The sequence below is a fragment of the Brachyistius frenatus genome, unplaced genomic scaffold (assembly GCF_029030835.1).
Source record: "Brachyistius frenatus isolate BFR_SWC_R1_liver_20210118 unplaced genomic scaffold, ASM2903083v1 Contig_213, whole genome shotgun sequence".
Lineage (NCBI taxonomy): Eukaryota > Metazoa > Chordata > Actinopteri > Embiotocidae > Brachyistius > Brachyistius frenatus.
The window spans coordinates 344,171-366,597 of NW_027210812.1; the positions used below are offsets into that span (position 1 = coordinate 344,171).

Here is a 22,427-nt window from a genome sequence, read left to right on the forward strand (position 1 = left end):
TATTAATATTTCTTCAAGACAGATCAAAACAACCTTGGAAACCCCCTTACCTTCTTTGAACAACATCTCTGTTATGCCGTCGAATGTGCTCATTTACTGGGTTTCACTTCTAGAATGACTTGACATTTTAATTTCAACATGTACAGGAAATAGTAATTACATGTGAAATGTGTCAGAAGATTTTGCTGCCATTTGAAAAAGTATTGAAGGTATTAAAAGAACATCTGCTGATTAAACCTTTCAATGCCAGATAAATCTCTTCTTAGCATATGTAGTTTTTATATCTGATGTCTGGTGGGACACTCCCGCACTGACCGGATCAAGGCATACTGCATGGCTCAGCCGTTAGGGCCATTATCCCGATGCTAACTTGAATTGGGATTAAACAATTCAATTGTATGGCTCTGCTAGACTTTCCATATGTTATCGGAAACAAATAGATCAAATTCTGACAGTCAAATCAGCCATGAAGCATGACAATCAAAACATTAGTGTCAGAGTAATGATGTAAGCACGTGTTAACAGTGTTTTTGTCTTTACTCTTGTTTGCAGAAGGAGGACACAAAGGTTTGACTCTGCATGTTTAAAGTGTGGTGGCTGTTTTATCATGTTACACACTCTTGTATTAAAGGTGAAAAAACACAAGTATTTTAGTTGTATAATTGAAACACAAAAGTAGCTGCTAATGTTAACAAGCAGTCTTCACAATAGTTTTAACCCTCACTGCCCTTCTACTCTATATGATCTGTCCCAGCTGTCCTGGACTTCCCATACCTGGGTTTACTCGGCTGACAGGCCTGAGGCCAGTTCCTCCCCCCTTCTGCCTGCCTGTCCCAATTCTCAGCGGGCATGAAGGAGCATGAGCCAGGCTGCTTGCTAGCTCCCGATGACTTCACAGCCAACCAAAAACACATGTGGGTGTCAGTCATAATGGCACAAACAAAGGCTGGATCCTAACTCGGTGGGGCGAGACCTTATTTTTATCTGTTGTCTAACTCACTTTTCATCATGCTCTCTGCTCTCTTTTTTTTTTTTTTTCATTCTCTTTGTCCAACAATGAATCTACATCACTACTGTTTATATAGTGTCCATATATTAAAGTCACGTTTCCACCCAAATCTAGTTAAATATAGAACTTAAATCTCATAAAATGTCTTTCTCAATCTTGACAAACAACTCTGTCACAAACACATTTATGTGTGCGCATTTCAGAGCACCATGTTCTGCTCCTTCACTGAGCAGAACCCCCAAATTAGGACATTGGATCTGAAATGTCACTGATGGTTCTTCAGTGCATTAAACAAAGCATTTGCTTCAGCTCAAGCAGCTGGCCACAGCTACCACAGTGAGTGCATTTCTATTCATATGTTTAACAACTTCTAGCGGAGGCTGTCTACCTGCACCCAAATTCCAGGCAGCGAGACAACATGTCCAGGAGAAGTCTCTCCATTGAATATATAAAGTCAAAATGTTCAGCTGGTTAATTCGTGGTAAGACAGGAACAGGAAAAATACTTAAATGCTTATTTGGTATCAAATTCCTACTCACGACATGACATCCCCACACTGATTAGCCATTAAGTCTATCTCCTGAAATGAATGCATGGACTTCCCAGTATTAAAATGGACACAAAACGTTATACAATATCTGCAGGTGCAATAATCATATGCACACATATATACAAGATAGCTAATAAGATGATTTGTGGACGTGTTTATACCCATTGCATAGAAAGAGATTATTTAACCTGACTCATACACTTTGACTAAGACATTGTGCGTGAACAGTATTTGTCCATTTAGCACAAAGTTTCACATGTGAAGACCAGGAAACAAGCATGTATGAACTCAGTCAACTTGCATGTAAGGTTTAACTGATTAGCTTGGGTGTGAAAGGTGCCCGTCAGCAGAGGCAGGCTGTTACCTTCTGAAATGCAACATGACAAAAATAGACAGGGTTAAAAATGGCACCTTATTGATGGAGGGCAGCGCTGTGGATGCTGAGGCCACAGACTGAGAAGGGCTGACATCGAACACGGCAGAAGAATAGCAAATCTGGAGCCACAGTGGTAGGAGGCTTCGTGTGGTATTTTGCTTTCAAAATCAAGTTGAGCCACTCAATTATTCTCAAACACTTTCTCTGTTTCGGCAATGATCAGGGTCAACCGTCACATGACCTCATCCGTTGACTTCCTCGGATTTACAAAGGGTAACAAGTCAACAAAATACCCCCCACCCCTACATTTCAATCTAATCTCACAGCAACAACAGCTGCATCGGTCCTAAAACTAGATTACCCAGTCACACATGTCACACGGCCTTGTAAACAGAGCTCGAACAACAAGAATGGGTCCAACCCCGCCATGCTCAGATCAGTGAGCAGACGTCTGCCTCCGACTACCAACCACATCAGGGACTGTCACGATAACTCGTGATGCAATGAGCTAAATCTGAAAGCTTGTTTCTTTGTCAGGCAAAATGAGTCAGCTGCTAAATGTTAGCCAGTGGTACAGCCAGGTAAGTCCACGCCACCCCACTGTGTATTGTCCAAACTGATCAATGGCTCCTCTTCATTGACAAGAAGGTTCTGTCATGTTTTCACAGGTGCCAAACAGTAAGGAGAAGGTCCATGTGGGAGCCTATCAGCCCTCTGCTTTTCTCTGCTACAAAAATAACCAATGACAGTGTCCATTTCATCCCGCTGGCCTGTCCTGCCCTGCCACTCGACACCCACTGGCTATTCCAATGTGAGCTAGCTAGACTGGGTCCTGTGTTGCTGCTCAGTTTGGCCACACCGCTCTGCGCGTCTATTTTGGTATCTTTTGAGCTCGCTATCAGGGGCCCGGCCACACCAATGCATTTGAACATGGATCTGAGGGCTTGACTCACTTTTTGGTGAGTTTTCTTTGTTTCTTCAACTTCGACAGAAAAAAAAGTTTTGTTTGCTGTGAATGACAGACGCTAACAAGAATTAATTCTTAGCAGGAGGTTCTGCAGTGGATTCATGGATTCTACACGGAGGGCTTTTGTTTGATACCGGTGTCTATATCGGAGCGTTGGACTCAGCATTGAGACCCATCACCCAGGTGAGGGAGCAGTGTGATTTTATGGATATATATTGATTATATAGATATGGACATGAAAGGCCCTGATGACAGAATATAAGACAGCAGATGGCTTTAAAGTTTTATTAAAAAAAAAAAAAAAAAGACAGGATGGCCACCCTGCCTGTCTGCTTTTTGTACTTTAAAGAATTACACAATGACATACCATGTACACTGATATTTATACATCTCTGAGTAAAATTATAAAATTATTCTTTGATGGTTTTGTCTTTATACAGTATAGTTAACCAGGCTGCCTCATTCCTTGGGTATAAATACACAAGCAGATGCTGGGAAAGTACCGTGGTTGCTAACTGATCTCAGGTTATGAGAACTGGAAGATTGTTGGCGACCGAAAGGTCCCGGAAAGCCAAAGTATTCTGAGTCAAATTTGAGATACAGTAAAGTCAATCAGTCCTAGCAGTTTTACCTGTTCGGTTTGATCAATAATGATAATGATAACAGTAAAGCAAGTTGTGTTATTCTCTGTAGTAAACTTACCATCCTTTTGTTAAATCAGCCCAGACTGTGAAAACAAACGGTTCTTGACATCTCAAATTACTTTCCAATTATCCCATTTTAATGTACATTTACAATCAGACACATCACTGATTCATGACATATATTTTTGTCTCAATCAACCATATCTTCTTATAAGGTGACTGATGGTTATGTGAAGACTTGCAATATATGTGAGTGGCTGTTCTCCCAGGTCAGGTGATATAAATGGGTTAATGAGCTATTCTAAGACCTCACCCAGATAGCCAAAGTAAGCTACAGTAGAGCAGCTGCTGTTGAGGCGCACTGTGACTGATGTGATGATTTACTTGTATTTCCTGCAGTCTGTACTGTTAACTCGCTGGTGAGAATCTCCTTCCACAACTTTGTAGAAACATTGTATGCGTATTAGCCTTCAAATTCATAACATTTTAAAAAGAAGGGTTCCAATGTGAAGAACATGAACAGTGGAAAAGATCATATTTTCTAATATTTGTCCTAAAATCAGAGCAGAAGCCACTAACTCTCTGCCAAGTACTCACTGCCTAAAGAACCATTTGCTGCTGAAAATAGCCATGCGCATTGTATGAAGTGTTTGCCTACTGCCTGCATAGTGACAGCATGGTTGAAGCTAGCACGTGTGTACATAAAGGTCATCAGTGCAGCTACAGAGTTCAAAACCATTTATAGTAAACATATCAGCGAAACACCTGTGAATTTCTGAATTTCTGAATTCCTCAAATGCTGAAATGATAACTGCCTATAATGTGTGACTAAGTAGACTGGTATAGTACACTGACAATGATTTTCTGGTTGGCTTGTTTTCAGGAAATTTACCACCATTTCCCTGATGTCAGCCTGAGCTGGAAGAAAACCAGGAAAAGGGTCTACAGAGCAGCAGCAGCTACAGAGGAGGCAAAGCTGGTGATGCACAAGACAACAAAACACTTGTTGACATCATGAGCTGTGTGGAAAAGCGACACATGAGCCATCGGGCGGGAAGCATGCTTCACCATCGCTTCCCCAACGGCTTCACAGACTTGTTCATGGACGAGACTGATCGGGAAGTCAGCACGCTCACCGATCGAGCCTTCCGAAGTCTCTGCGTTGGAGACGACGCCGTTTACAACGACGAGTTCTTGTATGGATACTCGCCTTTCAGCTGCCAGAAACCTTTGGCCGGGGAGCCACATAAAAAGACTCATCATAAGGATTCTAAAAAACAAGGGCAAAACAAAACTGACAAAAATGACGCCCAGCCGTGGAAACAGCAGCAACAGAAGAATATATCCCAGATGTCGTCTTTCTTAAAGGCATTAAGCGCCACCGAGGAAAGCTGTGAGGGGATGTTAAACAGAAATGGCGGCATGACAGACTCTAATGGGGAATCGTGGGATAAGTCGGCACTTCGCAGCATCCAAAGAGAGCTATCAGAGTTCTCCTCAGATTATCACACCAGTCTCACAGACAAACATTACAAGAACCATCTTCGACATCAGTCCGGTGATGGTTCATCAAACAAAACCGGCAAAGATGCGGGCCTTCCCTCAGGGAAGTCCACAAAGAATAAAAATAGTAAATCTGTTGTCAAACTAAGAAAACTTAACATCAAAAACTTTTTCCTCCACAGTGAGTTTAGTCCTTTCCAAACATGGACAGACTTTAACCGGTTCCCCTTTGGCCAAGAGGACACAGTCACATCAATTCTCCCTACAGATAACGTCCCTAAATGGTACGACTTGCCATTTTACAAGGAGCTAACTGAGGCCCATAGAAAAGAGACTGTGTATACAGAGGAGGTGCAGTCATGTCAGAAAGAAGCAGTTGAGCCCTCTCCTCCCACCGCTCCTAAACCCATCCCTCCCCCTCCTCCCCCAAAGGTCCTGCCAAAGCCCTCGCCTACTCTGGCTGAGAAGAGGTGCTCATCTGAAGGAGGGGATGGGAGTGCTGCCCCCTGGAGGCGCAACAGGTCCAGGGCAAAAAGTGCTATTCCAGGCAACCAGCCTGGGATACCACGTCGAGACAACAATTTAAAGAAAGTGGAGGAAAGTCTTTTGTTGATCAAAAAGGAAGCTAGGTCTGTGGAAGTGAAAGCAGTCGAGGAAGTCAGCTCTTTGGCTTCTACTCCGTTCAGCATCTGCCAGCTGATGACTCCCGTCATTCCCTCCAGACAACCGACAGAAACATCAGAAATCCTTCTCTCGCCCTCTGTCCTCGACCTTCCTCTTCGACCAAACTCTGAGGCCAAAGTGACTCCGGAACCTCCACTCAAGCGGGAAAGCTACAAATCACTCGCCTCAAGTATCCTCTTCAACCTCAAAGACAACAGGAAAAGGGTGAAGAGCCATTACAGCCCACCTAAGTTCAAAACTTTAGAGATGCCTGAAGGTGGCGCCCAATCACCGCAATCAGATCATGTGAGACGTTCACAAGCTGGTTCGGAGGGCAATGCATCTGGCTTAAGCACGCCTGCCATTGGACTGACAGTTTGCAGTCCTATTTTGGAGCCTATCGGATCTCCAGCTGTTGATCTTACAAACCGTGATACTAATAGGCGTTTGTCAGGTGATTATTTGTTATCAAATCTACTGCAAACAAAAGGTAACAGCAGTCTTGGGGAAGAGAACCCCATCTCCCCTTTTATACACTCAAAAAAGAACAAGAGCCCCATGGCTAAAAAACAAAACTACCCCTCTCTGAATTTGTACAAGAAAGCCAGTCCTGTCGACAGTGATATGAAATATCTTCAAGTCCCACAGAGCACCGGCACTCCTGCACACATACATTCACCAAGAGAGACAAAAGTTTCACCACTCACACTAAACAAGGAACCTTCTCCACGAGCGCTGCCAACAAACACAGGCCTTTCACCATATACTTTACATGTCATCAAAGATTGTTCATCCATAGTTTCACCCCACGCACTTGAGAGAGAAGAGCTGTCATCAGGAGGAAAAAGACCCCCAAATGTACCAGAGAAAACAAAACGGCCGGTGAAAGACACTAAAGAAAAATACTTTGGAGTGCAGTCGACCTCCAAGGAAAAAGAGACTGGTGGCCAGATTGTGAGTACAATTGATGTGATCAGAGCAGCAAGGGAAGCAATTAATGCAGCCAAAAGTAAAGCTCTATCGGCAACACATTCAGATAGTATCAATAAGGCCATGTCAGACATAGAGGAACTGAGGCAGAAAGAAATGGAAGAGAAGGTTTCTAAAGAAATGTTTAGCAACAAGAGAGAGAGTTTGGAAGCAGAAAACAATATTTTATCTAAAAGTGGAAATGAAGCCACTGGTACGACGCTGGCTGGCAGAAATAGTAATGTCAAGAAAGAGCCTCCGCCGGTTCCAAAGAGAAACTTTGCTAAATCAGATATTCAACTTGCTCTCGACAAACATCAAACACACAACGTAGACAAAGTCTCTAATGGTGATTTGGGGGATGCAAAACTAGATTTTCCACCAAAAGAAAAGGAATCTGTCCAGAAACAAGGAAAGGAAAAACGTATATTTTCAGCCAGACAGAACAATTATATCAAATATCAGAGGTGTGCAGTGATGTCGGACGATGAACAAGCAGAGGAGTATGAGGAAGGCAATTTGAATGTGAACACGAGAATGGAGACTGATGACGAGATGGTGTCACCAAGAGAAATGAAAGACAGTGAGCATATAATCAGTGATTTGCATGCTCTGAAAGAACTGGAGAGAACCAGGCTTGGTGATCGCATTCTTGAGAACGCGAAGAATAAACTCGGGGTTGTTAACATAGACGAGGAGGCAAAGGCTAAGAATGATCTGATTTCAAAGGAGCTTCGTAATATAAAGAGAGGCATGCTGTCTATGAGAGGGAACACAACGGCTAAGAGAGACATATTTGCAAAGAAAGAGAAGGAGCAGAACAAGCAGGATGCTCTCACAAAGTTAGACGGCAATGTCATAGTAAACAAAACACTTATAAATGATAATTATGACAAAGCCAAAATGGCCCTTGAAGAAATCATCTCAGAGAGGCAGAGGAGAAAGAATACATCTACAGAGCAGGAGGCAAATCCAACATTCGACGAGACTGTGAGTGACGAAAGTTATGCAATGAAGGTACAGCAACGTAAAAAAGCTATCATAGATTCAATGACAGAGGCCTGGGAAAAACAAAACGGCAGCACTTCTGCACTTAAAGAGAAAAACGTAAAAGAAAGATTAGGCGATCTGAGAGACCACAATCACCTGAGACAGATTCTGTCCCAAACTGAACCTGGACTTGGTGAAACTCACCGATCAGGCGGTAGGATAGCACTACCTGGCATGGACAAGATCGGCAATGAGCTAAACACACTCATAAAAAGTAAAGCTAAATATGTGAATGATAAACTAACTGATCACTCTAGCTATGTTACTGACAATTCAGAGGTCAATTTGAGGCAAATGTCTAGACAGGTGTCTGAAGAGAGCAGTGAATACCTGATGAAAGAAACTGAAGAAAAGTTTGATGCTCCTCCTGTTCCTCCGAGGAGCAAAAAAGGAGGCAGTAGGAGGGATGGAAGCCCCACTAAAGATGCAGTTGACAAAAATATCTTGAACCAAGATGGCAAATATGAAAATCCTGACGTATTTTTAAATGAGATGACAACAGATTTAGAAACACAACAGGTAAATAGTGAAAAAGCTGCGCCCAGTCCAAGTGAAACCAGTTCTTATAAAGCGGTGAGGGATGAGGTGAATAACGCAAATTCAAACTCAATACCAGCAACTAACCCATGTGAGCCCATTTTAACTTCAAACTACACACAATCTGAAATTGTAAAGAGTTTATCACCAGAGTGCGGAGCAAATGTAAATATGGTCAATAACTTGCAGATAAAAATGAGCCCCACAAGGGAGGCCTTAATAGGAAACAGCAGTACGAAGGCACAAGATACGGGCAAGATAAAGCGAAAGGCCCCTTTAAGACCAGAACATTTAATCACACCAGATGACAATGTCACTAAGAGTGGAGGAACAGAAGAAGAACCTGACAAAATAAATACAGTTAGTGAGGATGTAAATATGGTTGCAGAGGCTCTCAGTGAAACCCCCAGAAACATAATATCACCCTCGCTACTGCTCAATGGCATTAGCATCAACAGCATCAACCAGAGCCCACCTGATCAAGCCAGCTTGTCATCGAAATCCTCCTACTTCTCTGTGGAGAGTGCACTGCACAGAAATACTGAGAGTCAAATGTCAAATGTCTACCACTCATTGGAGAACTTGATTGGAGAGGAGATGGAGATGGGCGAGGCAATGCAGAATATTTCACAAGACAATAAACAGGATTCTGACAGAGGAGAAGTGGAATATTATTCTTTAAGCGATCATGAAAGCGAGCCAGAGGTTGGAAAGCGGCCGATAAAATCACCTCATATAGAGCCAGAAGTACCGTACAAGGACAGCAAAGAAAGAGACAATATGACTGCAGATCAAAGCTCAATTCATGATGAAAATAATTCAACGACATCGTCTTCGAATACCTTCTCGCCGACTTTGGGGATACCTGCCTTATTTAAAGTCAAAGACCACACTTTCAGCAATAAGTTGAAGAAGACTGCACAACCCTGGTCACCAAGAGGGAGTCTGAGTGGTTCAGAGAGGGGGGAGGAGGAGGTACATCAAGGAACAGAAAATCAAGAGCTTCCACTAGCAAATGAATCTACTACCACTGGAAGTACCTTAATTCCTGCAGAAATCTTCAAACCTAAAGAGATTTTATCAAACCAATCACCACCTGTGTTGCTCTCGCCTTCAAATCTCCAAAATGAAAACCCAAAGAAACTCCAAGTTGGAGGTTTCCTCACTGTCCCACAGGAGGAAGACAGATTGTCTGGGGTGAGTCCATCATCTGAAGGTGTGGAGAGTGTAACAACCAGCACAGCTGACACAGCTGATGAGATGGCAACGAAGCCTGGCGGACTGGTACAACGTGAAGTGACAAAGGTTCCCAGCGAACGCTCGGGGTCCACCTGTAGTGGTAACGAAAGCCAGACAGGGCTGCCCAAGCCACCAGCAGTCTTACCGAAATCTGAAAAGGCTGTTTTAAAAGCCATTAAGCTGGCCAATAGACGGATGAAGAAGGAGGACGCCCAGAAGTTGTCTCAAAGCAGCAGCAAACACAGAGCAGATAGACACAAGAGTGATAAATCTGAGCACAAAAGCAGCAGTAGTAGTAAAAATGGCAGGAGCGGCGAGAAGAAACACAGAGAAAGAACTGAAGATGGTCATCGGCACAATGAAAGTCAGCATTGTAAAAACAGCAACGACCCGGCCGAGCAACATCTTAGCAACAATGAAGATCACCACCACAACAGAGAAGAAATAAGCCACAGGACCCGAAGGCAGAGCCTCGATTTAGTGGAAAGCAATAGCCAGAACAGAGAAGCTCTACCCAGCATTGCATCAGAAAGACAAGGCCGCAGCAGCGACAGACATGTTCGAGAGAAGCCAGAGCAAAGACATTACAGCAGTGATAGGGTCATCAGTCACGTACCTGTGTACAAAGCTCACGTCCACGAGAGACCCATGTCGGACAAGCCATTCCACCGATCACAAAGCTTCGATAGGTATTCAGGAGATAACGTGGAACGCAGGCTCAGTGCTGATATGTCTGTCAACGAGAAGCTCGATCCCAGGACCCAGCGCATCGAGAAATCCATCATTGATGAGCTTCAACAGAGAGGCAGAGTCAGAGACAAGCCGAGCCGAGACAACCTACCAAGAAGGAGTCACAGTATTGATGCTTACAGCAGCGAGGTCCCTCACCCATCATCCCTGTCCCGCCAGTCGAGCCACACCAGCCAGCTTTCTCGCCAGTCCAGCATCGAGCATGCCATCGTCACGCAGTCCTTCCCTATGACCCAACGTAAGCTTCTCCAGGATCCAGACTCGGGGCAGTACTTCTTTGTGGACATGCCTGTGCAAGTCAAGACAAAAACCTTCTTTGATCCTGAAACGGGAAGCTATGTGCAGCTGCCAGTCCAGCCACCGGAAGGTGCTGTTCCTCAGGCATCCCCCATGGAGGTCTTGACCCCACCACTGGTTCTTTACCACAGCTTTGTCCCGGTGCCTCTGTCCCCCATGGCTCAGAATGCTACCATCCAAGCGCCTCGTATGGAACTGGAAGAGTTTGAGCTGAGGCACCTAGAAAGGTCGAGGAAAATGCGCTGCAAGGAGGGACATGCGTATTTAGAGCCAGTCTATGGTCAACATGACCACATGTTAGGGGAGTTCATGGGCACTGAGGAGCTGGACTGTCCAAGCTGATGGGCCACGAAGTTTGGAAGAAAAACATCTACTGTCACATAATGCTGATTTGTATCATTAAATTGTGGTGTTTGTTGCATTCCAGGACTTATTTTTGTGATGTTTTTGTCACAACATCATATCAGTGCTGGATTACTCCGTGTTTGATTGTTGAAAACTGGTACAAAACCGCAACTCCATAAATAATCCATTGGTCTTCCAAATATTTATTAAACAGCATTACAGCTGCGATGCAAATATTTTAGGGTAATGTTTGGCCTGTTTATGGGCAGAATGCAAAAAATGCGTAAAAAACAAAAAAAATGCCACTAAAATGGTCCCAGAAATGCAAAGGACAGCTCTAAAACACGTTTCACTTTTTAAACAGTGTCAAAGTGCTTCAAGGTGGATTTTCTTTTCTTCAAATTTTCGGTTCTGGTTTTGCTTTACTTGCCTTAAACTTTCATGAGACGTATAGTGAGCTGTGCCAGCTTTGTGAAGCTACTGAGGCCTTGACTGCGTTTGTGAAAAGGAACGAGTTTGATTTGAGTGTAAACATGAATTTGTGGATGAATGAAAGCAGTTGTTTGAATGTAGATTGAAGGATTTCTGTAAGATAATGTGCAATTTCTGAAAAAGGAAAAAAAGGACATGGATGATCCATGTACATAATGTATTTAAGTATAAACAGAGAGGGTAAGCTTGAATGTAAAATGTTTATTTATTGTAAATGCTGACAGTTTGTTATATACTACAGTGGTATTGAGTCTCCAATACATTTCAGGTATTGTAGCTTTTGTTTTATTACCGGCAAGGTTTGTTGTCTTGAGATTTCTTTTTTCAACAGACAGTTAGCAGTCATTTAAGTTATCATTAGAGATAATGGAAACAAATAGTAAATTAACTAAAAAAACAAACTGTTCTTGATTTATAAACTGCTAAGTTAGATGGATTATGTCCACACAACTACATTTCAAAAATATTTTGCATGCTAAAATTAAAATTGCACCTGTTGAATGTGTTTAATATATCACAAATTGAATTTATACTGTCCAAAAGCTTGAACTGGTATTATTACAATCACTGTTTTTTTTTTTAATATGCAGAGGACATAAAGCAGAATTGGTTTTGCAGGTTTGTTGCATTGGCATTTTTCTAAACTAGAATCAAGCTGGGCTGTCTTGTGTCTGTGATCCATTCCAATAAATAAAAAAAACTTGTTACAGATTTTCATTGCACTCGTGTTATTAATTTTACTGCAATGCCTTTCTTCATTGAGAAGAGAATGTCTACACAAGTTATAATTAAAACCACTGACGCCTTGAGGAGAATACTTTTAATTTTGATGCGAATCTCCAATTGTCCGCACTTATATTTTTTCGATCTTGTGCATCTGAATATTACAGAGCAGGTTTATAGCTGTAATTGTTTTAGGCTGCTTATGTGTTGCTTTTATTTACTTATCTGCTCAAATAAGGCCTTGAAGATGTGAGGCAGAGTCTTCAATTTCCCTACTAACCTTTGACAGAAGTTCACGAGAGCATATTATATTTGTTTTTTGCTGTCCCAGTGGGATATAAGCAAACTTCATTCCACAGAAAAAGGTATATATTTAATGGGACAGACTATAAACCGCCTCAGCACCATGGACAGTGGCACTGAGTGAAACCGTGGTGATTAATAGTCAAGGAATAATGCTTTTATTTCTCAAAATTATACAATATTTAAACGTATGCATGAAAGTACAGTGTTTTAAACAACTCAAACAAACCATCACGTCCCCATTCCTCATTGTCCCAGTGTTAAAGAGTGCAGGAGATGCGCAGCCAGTCAATGACAGCCACAGCTTAACGCCACCATGTCATCGTACTGCTTCAAAACCACGTTCTCCTCATCATCGAAATACAACAAACTAATGGCCTGGAGTCTGTCGGGCACGCAGCAGGGCCCTCCCACCTCACCGCTGGAAAGCCTGAGCGCGTGCATGATGGAGCGCACCGTTGCATGGTTGGTGGCTCTGAGGCCTCCCCCCAGCGGGAACGGGCAGGAGCCTTTGCAGTGGTAGGCGTTGTATCCGCGGGGTGAGATGATCCAGCCCGACCAGCCGATCTCCTCGAAGTCAACAAAGAGGGGAACCCGCTGGCAGGGCTGCGAGCGACCGTGGGGCAAAAAACCTGAAGATGCACGTCGCCTCCTGCTGCGGTGGTTGTGGGGCTCAGGTGCAGCTGCTACAGGTTGGACTTGTCCTGTTGAAAGATGAAGGTTGGGTTGGAACACAATCATAAATACGCGAAACTGTGTGGACTGATGGGTGATAACGGGATGATATGGGGATGCTTAAGTCGTACTATTAGAAGAAGTGAAAAATGTGCCCTTGTGGGATCAATAATGTCTGCCTGCCTATCTATCTATCTATCTATCTATCTATCTATCTATCTATCTATCTATCTATCTATCTATCTATCTATCTATCTATCTATCTATCTATCTATCTATCTATCTATCTATCTATCTATCTATCTATCTATCTATCTATCTATCTATCTATCTATCTATCTATCTATCTATCTATCTATCTATCTATCTATCTATCTATCTATCTATCTAGCCACACTTTGTAACAAACCCACACCCCTCCCACCAACTTACTCAGGTATGACTGGTTTGATGCTCCAGTCCTCTCATCATTTGAGAATATAACCAGGTAGGCGTTTGTGTCTGTGAGTTCTTTATTCTGATTTGACGAGGACACCACAGACTCCATCCAGTTACCAGAAGGAAGTGTGGTCACCACCAGGATGCCATTGTCCTCCTGATTGTTCCGGATCCACTTGGATACCTGATGTTTGAAGCATATTCGTTTCAATAAAACAAAAATACATAATGGGATTTTTTTTTTTTTTAAACAGAAATTAAAATGATTAAAACTCAGGCAAATTATACTTATTTACCAGAAATTTTGAAAATGATGGGGAAACAGTAAAACCCCCAAAACAAAGAGTTAGAAGGACAAATATATTTTTCAAAAGAGAAACCAAAATATAGAAGGTGTTACCATTTGAGTGACATTGAAGACTTCCCATCCTTGTGTGTACAGTGGCACAAGTCTGGAAGTGATGAGGTTTCCTCTCCATGGCTTCACTCGACTGTCCAACACCTCATAGAGATCCACCTGGACAGTCAAACACACTAATGTTAATCCACTAAACCACCACGGGCTACTTTTATATAATAATTATTACATGTTTGACTGCTATTATCTGTGGACAGTGCGGTAAATTAGTCACCACAATACAGAATCACTCAGCATCAACATGTCTATCAGATAAAGTCCCAGTGAGGTGTTTTTTTTTTTGTTGGCATTTTTGTGCGTAAAAATAAAATGTGGACTAATGACTTAAAGTAAAATTAAATATATTCACGATGACAAATCAAAAATAACCTCCAAACCCCTTTACCTTATAGAAATGAGTTGACTTTTCGAGGTAAAACCTTTGTTTCTTTCTGAACCAGCGGAACTCCGCTTTGATCATTTTCTCTTCTCTGCCGAGAGACGACAAGTTGAAGAAGTGAAACCTTTCTCCAGCATGACCTGCAAACGGCAAAATATTGATTATATCTTTAGGGAAACAATTAAATGAACTCTTGATAAATACATTATTGTTTAACAGACGCACTGAGGTGCGTAACCGTGCGTAATTGTTCCTTGTGTTTAAATTACGCACTCTGCTCCATATATCCATAGTTCACGCGTAAAGGTCAGTTTCACAAGCTGTTACTCACCTTTATCTTCAAAACTCCGCACGATGTTTCCTTCCAGAATGTCCTTCTGGCTTTTCGGAGTCCCATCGGAGACTGAAACCGCGTTAAAAAGATCCAACATAAACTGAGGCGCCTTCTTGTGAGGAGCTACCGCCGGAACTCGGGGTAAATCCTTCAGATTGAACAACGCGTCAAGAGTCCGATCCGTCGCATCCGAACTGTCCTGCCTCCCCTCCCCCCCTCTGTCCTGCGGGATCGCCAGAAGGGCGACACATCTCAGCCGGAGAGCGAGGACGAGGCAGAGGGGCAGAGCTCCTGCGGTCATTTTTAGAGAGAGTGGACTGAGCTCTACACCTGTGGGGCGGTCGGTGATAAGGGCGACCCCACTGCTACTGATGACAAACTGTCCTTGTGTTCAGCTAACACCAGGAGTTGATTGAGCCGTGATTGATGATGGAAATAAACACAAAGAAAAGGTGAAGACGACCCGAGAGCAAAAAAATTAAACGAATGATTTCTCTGACTGTTGTACGTTCAGGTTAAAGTAGTTTTGAAGCCTTTTGGCTGATTTGACCTGTTTTTAAAAAAAAAAAAAAACCCAGACATGGATCAGAAAGTAGAAAGTATGATTGTAGAACCTTCATCAACAAACTGGTAAAAGAAAAAGAAAAGCAAGAAAGATCCTAAAATAATGTGCCAAAATCATTCTCACCGTTTAGCCATCCAGATACATCTTTATAAAAATACTGAAATTAGACAAATGATAACCGCAGCTTGATCATATATGAGTAGATTAATGTAATTAAATATCAATTATATAGAATAAACGGTCTTTTTATTGCACCACGAGGCCCCACATTGCACTGGTTTTATAACAGGGATCAATTAGTGGGCCGACCAAATAAAGTTATCCCATTATGATGTTTTGTCGCCGTTGCAACCATGTCGTGTGTTTCTCGGCCCAGTTGTCTGTTATCAGTATGAGGCCAGTTGCTTGAGAGCAAACGAACATCCGAGCCGTGACGCACATGGAGCGCGTTTTCAAAAGCTGCCTGTTAATGCGCACATTTCCACAAAAACGCAGACCGGTCATCGTGCATCCCCCTCCCCCCAAACCCTTCCAACCCTTTCCGTTAGTGTTTGGACAGTGACTCAGAGTTAACACCGAAATCCGCATTGACGTGTTTATTCCTCTGTTAAAATCAATCCGATATGATCTCTAATCAACCAGGAGGAACAAAAGGAATCAAATTCCCAAGATCATCATGTTAATCAATGGCTCAGTGCCACACACACACACACACACACACACACACACACACACACACACACACACACACACACACACACACACACACACACACACACACACACACACACACACACAACTCCCCTATTGTTCATCAAAGTATTGGCGATTACATAGAATGATGATCCCCTCATTTAGGGACCATTACTCACCTTTAAAGCCAAGCAGTAAATGTTTTTTTTCCTGTTCTCTCTATGCTGTCAGATAAGCTCCAGGATAGATTATAGCCATAAACATTGTAAACAGAGACACCGGGAGATCAGATTGGATTTGCTAAAACAGAGGTTGCATTATATTATGCAGCATATTGTTTATTTTTTTTATTGTTAAAAAGTGAACCATAACACTTGATCTGTGATATATTACTGAATTGCTATTCAGAAATTCTGTGGAAGGCATGACTCTGTCCTGTCAACTTGCCTGCTGAGAACCAGGTTTTAAGTCTGGATGGTTCACAATAGACGTGCTTTTCCCTGCGCACGTGTACTGTATGTGCGTGACATCTGACACGTGAACACATACACCAGCTGGAGGTTGCGGGATGTCCTCGAATGTTTACACTGACCATGTGCTGATTCCTGATAGACTTAAAGGGAAGCCCTCTGACGTAGGTCTTCTCATAGAAGCTCAGGACAGACCACACTGTCAGACATTAAGGCCAGACTGATCACAAAGACACTAAGGCCAAAGGCTGGAGTTCTTATTTTTAATCTAAAATTATGGTTTAACATTTCATGAAATATCCTCATGAGCTCAAAGTCATGTGACATTCAATGGTTGGCCAACGAACCGCACACACCGAATGCATCAAGAAAAATGGAATCATGGTTATATTTGGGCTAAACACTTGATGGGCCAACCTCATTTTGACCAAAAATCAACATCCAATCTTCATCCCGTTTTTATTTGCTTTTCTTTGATTATATCTGTTAGTTGGATATCAAGCTACAAGGACAGTTCCCTTACAGTCCCATGTTTTTCACATGGGACACGTGATCACATACGACGCATGTTTACCACACGTTGCAACATATGATAACATAGTGTAAATATGTGGAGAAGCTTTCACGTGGGAATGTACGTGGGCTTCACACATATTACACCATCAAATGTTCCAAAACCACATGTTTTTGCATGTGAAATTCATGTGGTTTTCCTGTAAGGGTTAGCTTAGTTTTGCATTGAAACCAAGTGGCAGCCAACTGTGATGTCATCAATTGGTTTGTGAACGACCGTTATGAGGCCTCAAGTTCGGATTTTGGCCGGCACCATCTTGCTAGTTCGGAGCAGTTTGGAGCCGGTAGTGACCGTATTTGGGCGAGCTGGGGGGCAGCGAGCGGGAATCTGACTCAATCTGATTAGGAACCTGGCGATACCACGTCCCGCCTACCGATAGTTGTAACCTGACTGCACCACAGGCCTGTCAATCAAACAGACACGCCCCGGCGATTTTTAACCTTAATGGTGGGATTGTTTTGAGATCGGCCACCATAGGATTTATAAGAAGGAATGACTTTAGTCAGCAAAACCAAAATAACTCAAAGAGAAATTTCATTGACTTTGAATTTTATGAGACTAGTTGAATAGGAGTCTATGGAGCCAGAAGCTTTTTGGAGCCAACCTCTAGCGGCCTCCTGCAGTATCCACACAGCTACGTCCACTTTTATATACAGTCAATGATTGACACAGGTGCCAGGTGAAAACACCTGGCTTGGATGTGCAATTTTGACCCACTGCTCAAACTGTATTAGAACTTTCACCTGCATTAAGTTATCCACACTGGTCCAAAAATCATTTTCCCCAAACATAATCATTGGAAAAGTAGGAACACCAGAATGGTGAAAACTTTTATTTGAGTGTCACAAATCCCACAAAATTGACCCATGTTGTCCAATAACTTTTGGACAGTGCCGAGGACTAGACAAGACAAGACTGGTAAGTAAACAGCTGTTAATGCTAACGATGGCTATGCAAAGACCCAAGAGTCCCACGTACATTTTGTGCGTTTCCTATATCAAAATGTCTCCACAGATATTCCACACTTCTACACAACCCTGAGATTTGACACCAAGATCTCAGCATTACTTTGAAAGAGCCAAAACAAATATTAGCCTGTTTTCTGCTGGTTCCTTCTACCTATGAAATACACTGGCTTCCCACTGGATGGATGTAGTGTTCCCAGTTGAACAGTAGATGGGGGTGTTGACTTAGGCATGGTAGGGCATGGACAGCAGGCTCTCTGGTCTCATTGATGATGATCATATTTCGTTATACATTTTAATATGCCATTTCATTTTTAAGTTTACCGAGTTTCGCTAACCCTAGTTTTGAAATGAAAATATTTTTTTTTAATGAAAACTTAATGAATGCAATTTCTGTGTTCAGTTTTTGATTTCATTTGAAGGATTTGATATTCTCTTGAATTAAGTTGCATTTAATAACCCCAGTAATGGTCTAATGATGACCAGTGGTCCGTTCTTTAAGTTTTTGTAATGTTTTTCCCCTGAGAATTGATGCACAACATTTTGCCAAACATTCCTTCATGTTTCTCCGTCGAACATGGTGGATGTTGCGTGTTTTTTCACCCGGAGTTGCCTGGCTCCACATCTGACAAGCGTGTCCATGTGTTAAGGACTCCACCTTGTGTTAAATACCTCTACTGAGGCAATTAGACACACATGGAAGGCATTTGCTCCCGAGTGCTGGCCACTGCTGCAACTCTGTTTCAATGAATAATGAAGAGGAATACAGTCACAGCAAAAGTGGAAACATATGACGAGGGTGTCGAAGTCAGCTTCGTTGTGACGTGATTTAAAAAAAAAAAAAAGAATTAAAAAAAAAAGATTTATCTCGGTTGCTTCTGTCCACAAACTAGCAGGATCAGCTGTTCTTTTCAGAGTCTGAAATGTCCATTTAAACCAAGTGGCTCGGCCATCTCCTCGTGTTGTTGTGGAGGTGACGGGGGCACCACCAAGTGGCAACCTCCAGGACTGAAAATATGAGGCTAATGCAGATGTGGTGAAATCTGCACGTTCTCGAATGGTTACTTGAAGCTAGCCCCAAAAGCGAGTCCATCCCCACAGACCGCCATGTAAAAAAAAAGAAAAAAAAAAAGAGCCAACTTTACAGCAGAATTAAACATGTTTACAGTCTGGTATAAAAAAAAAAAAAAGCCATAGATTATTTCCCAATTCATGATAATGTACAGGAGGGAATTTTTACATATATCATCCATTAAAGTAGTATTAAACCTTAAAGTTATATATAATGCAGGGCGTGTCTAAAGTCTGGTCACTGGATTTTTGTCAAACTTGCAAACTCATCAGCCAAGTGGCAGATATTCCTGTACATCAATATTTTAAACATTTATTCTAATTTTTTATCAAAGTCTCTGAGTTTGCTCCTCATTTTGGTAAGCTCATCGGCCGTTTTCTCACACTGCCTGACTGACTGAGTAATACAAACACTCGCATTTGTATCCTCTGTTTGTTCATTAATTTGCTTTAAAAGCCGGTGAAATTCTTCGATTTGTGAAAGAGTTGTTTCTGCTTGTGCTGCAGCACCAGGGATCCTGAAACATGACTTGACCTCCAGCTCATCCAACGCTTTCTTTACTTCCTCCAGGACATTCTTTTGCAATTCAGTGACGATCATGAAGTCTTTATCCAACTTTTCCACCGTTGTTATCAATGTTCTCTCTGCAAGTGACTTTTTTGAATTTGCTTCCACAACACGTTTAACTCCAGTTACGGCCGTAGCGCATCCTGCCAGTACCGTTAAATCTACAGCTGCCAGTGTTGTCATGTTTCTTGCTCCATCATCCAGTGCGTTTAAAGCTCCCGCTGCAAACACTGTGCCTAACCCCAATCCTGATCCAACTACTCCACAACTTGCACCAAATGCTCTGTTCCAGATAGTTTTATTATGCAGCTCTTTGAGTTAATCCGCTATCTCCCCGAGCTCATGCAGAATAGCTGTCATTTTTTATTTGTTTTCTTCATGTAGTCCAATAATTGATGGAGCACTTTCACGTAGTCTGTGCAGCGGGCCAAACAAATGCGATGGTTGTGCTCCATCCATTGTTCTTCTTGCACTTTTAAAAGGAGCCTGTTATTCAGTCCACTGGAGATTTGTAGTCTAAAATATGAAAACAGATCCATCAGTACTCATCACACGTCATATTAACTGATCCTGATCAGTGCAGTAAATATTAGATACCAATATCAGCATGCAGGTCAGAAATAAGTTAAGCATTATACAAATTCCTATTGCAGGCATTTTAATGAAGCGAGATTTACAGCTGTGTGCTTAGCAGCATGGCATAGATGTAAGTGGAGTGGATGGTGGGTGAACAACGCACACAGCTTTGACACTGGAGACCAGGGGTAGCATCCTTAACCCCTTGTTGTTCGGTTTAGGCCATAAAATCACTTTGATTAGGGAGAGATCCATAGGAAAAGCTTCATACTGCTTCAGTTGCGATAGATGTACACGTTGAGCTGATATTGTCCATGAACATTTAGCTACTTGTTTGGTACTTAAACTCATTTTTCCTCTTAACATTGAGTATAAAATTTAACCAGCGATGTAATAAGTTCACTTATTTAGTTGCATGTACACATTACTTTTTGAGGAATGGATTTACCATGGTCAGTAACAGATTTTGGCTATAAAAATGTAAAGGTTAACTGCAGTTCTCTTATGAAAGGGCAGCTATAATCTCCTCTATGAAAGTTGCTTGTTTCAGGACTGTTCCTGTTGCACAAAAAAGAAGCGCAGCATATGTGTGAATGGGAAGCGATAACTTTCGTAAGTATTCCAAGTTATGTCCCTCGATCAACAATCAATCCAATTTTCCAAGTTTGCCACCAAATATTATGCGTGCCCTATGCTCAAGTACATGGGGAAATTGCAAATGCGTACATACCAGTGGCCACAAAAATGCATTTAACACAGGTGCCAATGTTGATCAAACGCCGTAACATGGCATACTCACTCGGGACAGTAATTAATTCCTTCTGCTCCGTGCACATTATTATGCTGCGCTCAGATTGTGAGTAACAGTAACGCTCTGGGAATGTTTGATCACATCTTCATTTCAGCAATATACAAATGTTCTTTTTAAAAAGTGTTGCTTTGATTTCTAAATACAAATAGGTGTCATTTTAGACTTTTAGTCACACACCTCTGTTCAAGAGCAGGGAAAGTTGCTGTTGTGGCATCGCCTCAGGTAATCGCAAGGTATGTGTAAATGTTGCTGGTCAGTCTTCAGTTTAACTGTATTTATAGACACAAATATACATTTAAAAGCAGATGTACCCATGTGTTATGTTTGAGCACTGCACGTTTACACATGTTGTTAAAAAGCAAACAAAATGCTAAATCGTTGTCAGACGATAACCGAACGGTTCTGAGATTTTCATTTTGGCCAAACGCGTTCCGCTCCAAGGACTGTTTACCTGCGTGCAGTTAAAGCCCACTTAAACATGATTGATCAACATAAAAGAAGCAATTAAAAACTAAGCTTTTTCAAACAATATACTTTTAACCTCACTCATGTATTCAGTATTTGAGATTGGAAGCCTCAGTGTTACTTGACCAGCTATTCAGAAGGTAGAGAATACATTTCCACAAATTAAATCATTTCGTCCTGTATTTCATACAACCTGACACGTAAAACTTGAAGGATCTTACAGTTTTGATCACCCGGGATAGGTTACATGTCCTTTAAGGGTACCCCCTGTCGTCAGATTTTGGCCTAAAATGGGCCCATATGAGGCCTGAGGTGAAGTAGGCCCTCACTTTTAGCTGACCATGACTCAAACATGAACCCAAGTGAGTGGAAACAAAAAGTTCTTCTTTTAAGGAATGTAAGATTAAGCCACATGCTCAGGCCTGGTGAACTTGAGGTGATCAGAAACAGGGATTAGCATTTTAAAATGCAAAACAAATTTAATATGTTATAGTCACACCACAACACTAGAGGCAGCCCACTATGGGTGAATTGATTGTATGAATGGCTTACTGTGAGATATGTCCAAAAATTTCTTTGTCTGCTTTTTTAGCCTCCACATTTTCCTTTCCCCCTGTCTTCTATTTACTCCCTAAGGTCAATCTACACATAATACTTTCTCCTAAATCTCTGCTTCATAAAAGCATCAAAATGTAGTTTAATGGCATTTTGCAGTAAGGTGAGCTGAAAATGAGAGGCTTTAAAGAAGACACACTAAAAAGGTCTAATGAGAGAAATGACAGACATCGATAGGTAATGACAGAAACGGGCAGACTGAGACAGAGGAAAGGCAGAGCAGGACAATGTTAACTGAAGACGTAGACGACGGCTGCCAGGTTTCTGTAAGCCTCCATCACCAAACCTGAGACAGGAGTATTAGATTAATACTCGCTGGAGCCATTAGGATGACTAGAGGATATCCTCCTCAGGTCCAATAGAGCTGATGAGGGTAGGAGTGTATGTGTTGGT

The 22,427-nt window shown here is 42.1% G+C and overlaps 2 protein-coding genes across 3 annotated transcripts; one reads left to right on the top strand and one right to left on the bottom strand.

Annotated features, from left to right (window-relative positions):
• Window positions 1-2,780: 2,780 nt before the first annotated feature.
• On the top strand, window positions 2,781-12,103 carry LOC138633254 (uncharacterized). Of its 2 annotated transcripts, none has more exons than XM_069719370.1 (3): window positions 2,781-2,894; window positions 2,982-3,085; window positions 4,430-12,103. In XM_069719370.1, exon 3 carries the CDS (start codon window positions 4,561-4,563, stop codon window positions 10,894-10,896), a length of 6,336 nt encoding a protein of 2,111 aa, XP_069575471.1. In that variant the 5' UTR covers window positions 2,781-2,894; window positions 2,982-3,085; window positions 4,430-4,560; the 3' UTR covers window positions 10,897-12,103. The 2 variants fall into 2 exon arrangements, with proteins under 2 accessions (XP_069575471.1, XP_069575472.1); XM_069719371.1 differs by having other exon boundaries at window positions 2,985-3,085.
• Window positions 12,104-12,556: 453 nt separating this feature from the next.
• On the bottom strand, window positions 12,557-15,250 carry LOC138633259 (bone morphogenetic protein 2-A-like). The gene is made up of 5 exons (XM_069719381.1): window positions 14,659-15,250; window positions 14,334-14,467; window positions 13,931-14,047; window positions 13,525-13,714; window positions 12,557-13,121 (listed from the first exon to the last, which is right to left on the bottom strand). Exons 1-5 carry the CDS (start codon window positions 14,960-14,962, stop codon window positions 12,706-12,708), a joined length of 1,161 nt encoding a protein of 386 aa, XP_069575482.1. The 5' UTR covers window positions 14,963-15,250; the 3' UTR covers window positions 12,557-12,705.
• Between the last annotated feature and the right edge of the window lie 7,177 nt (window positions 15,251-22,427).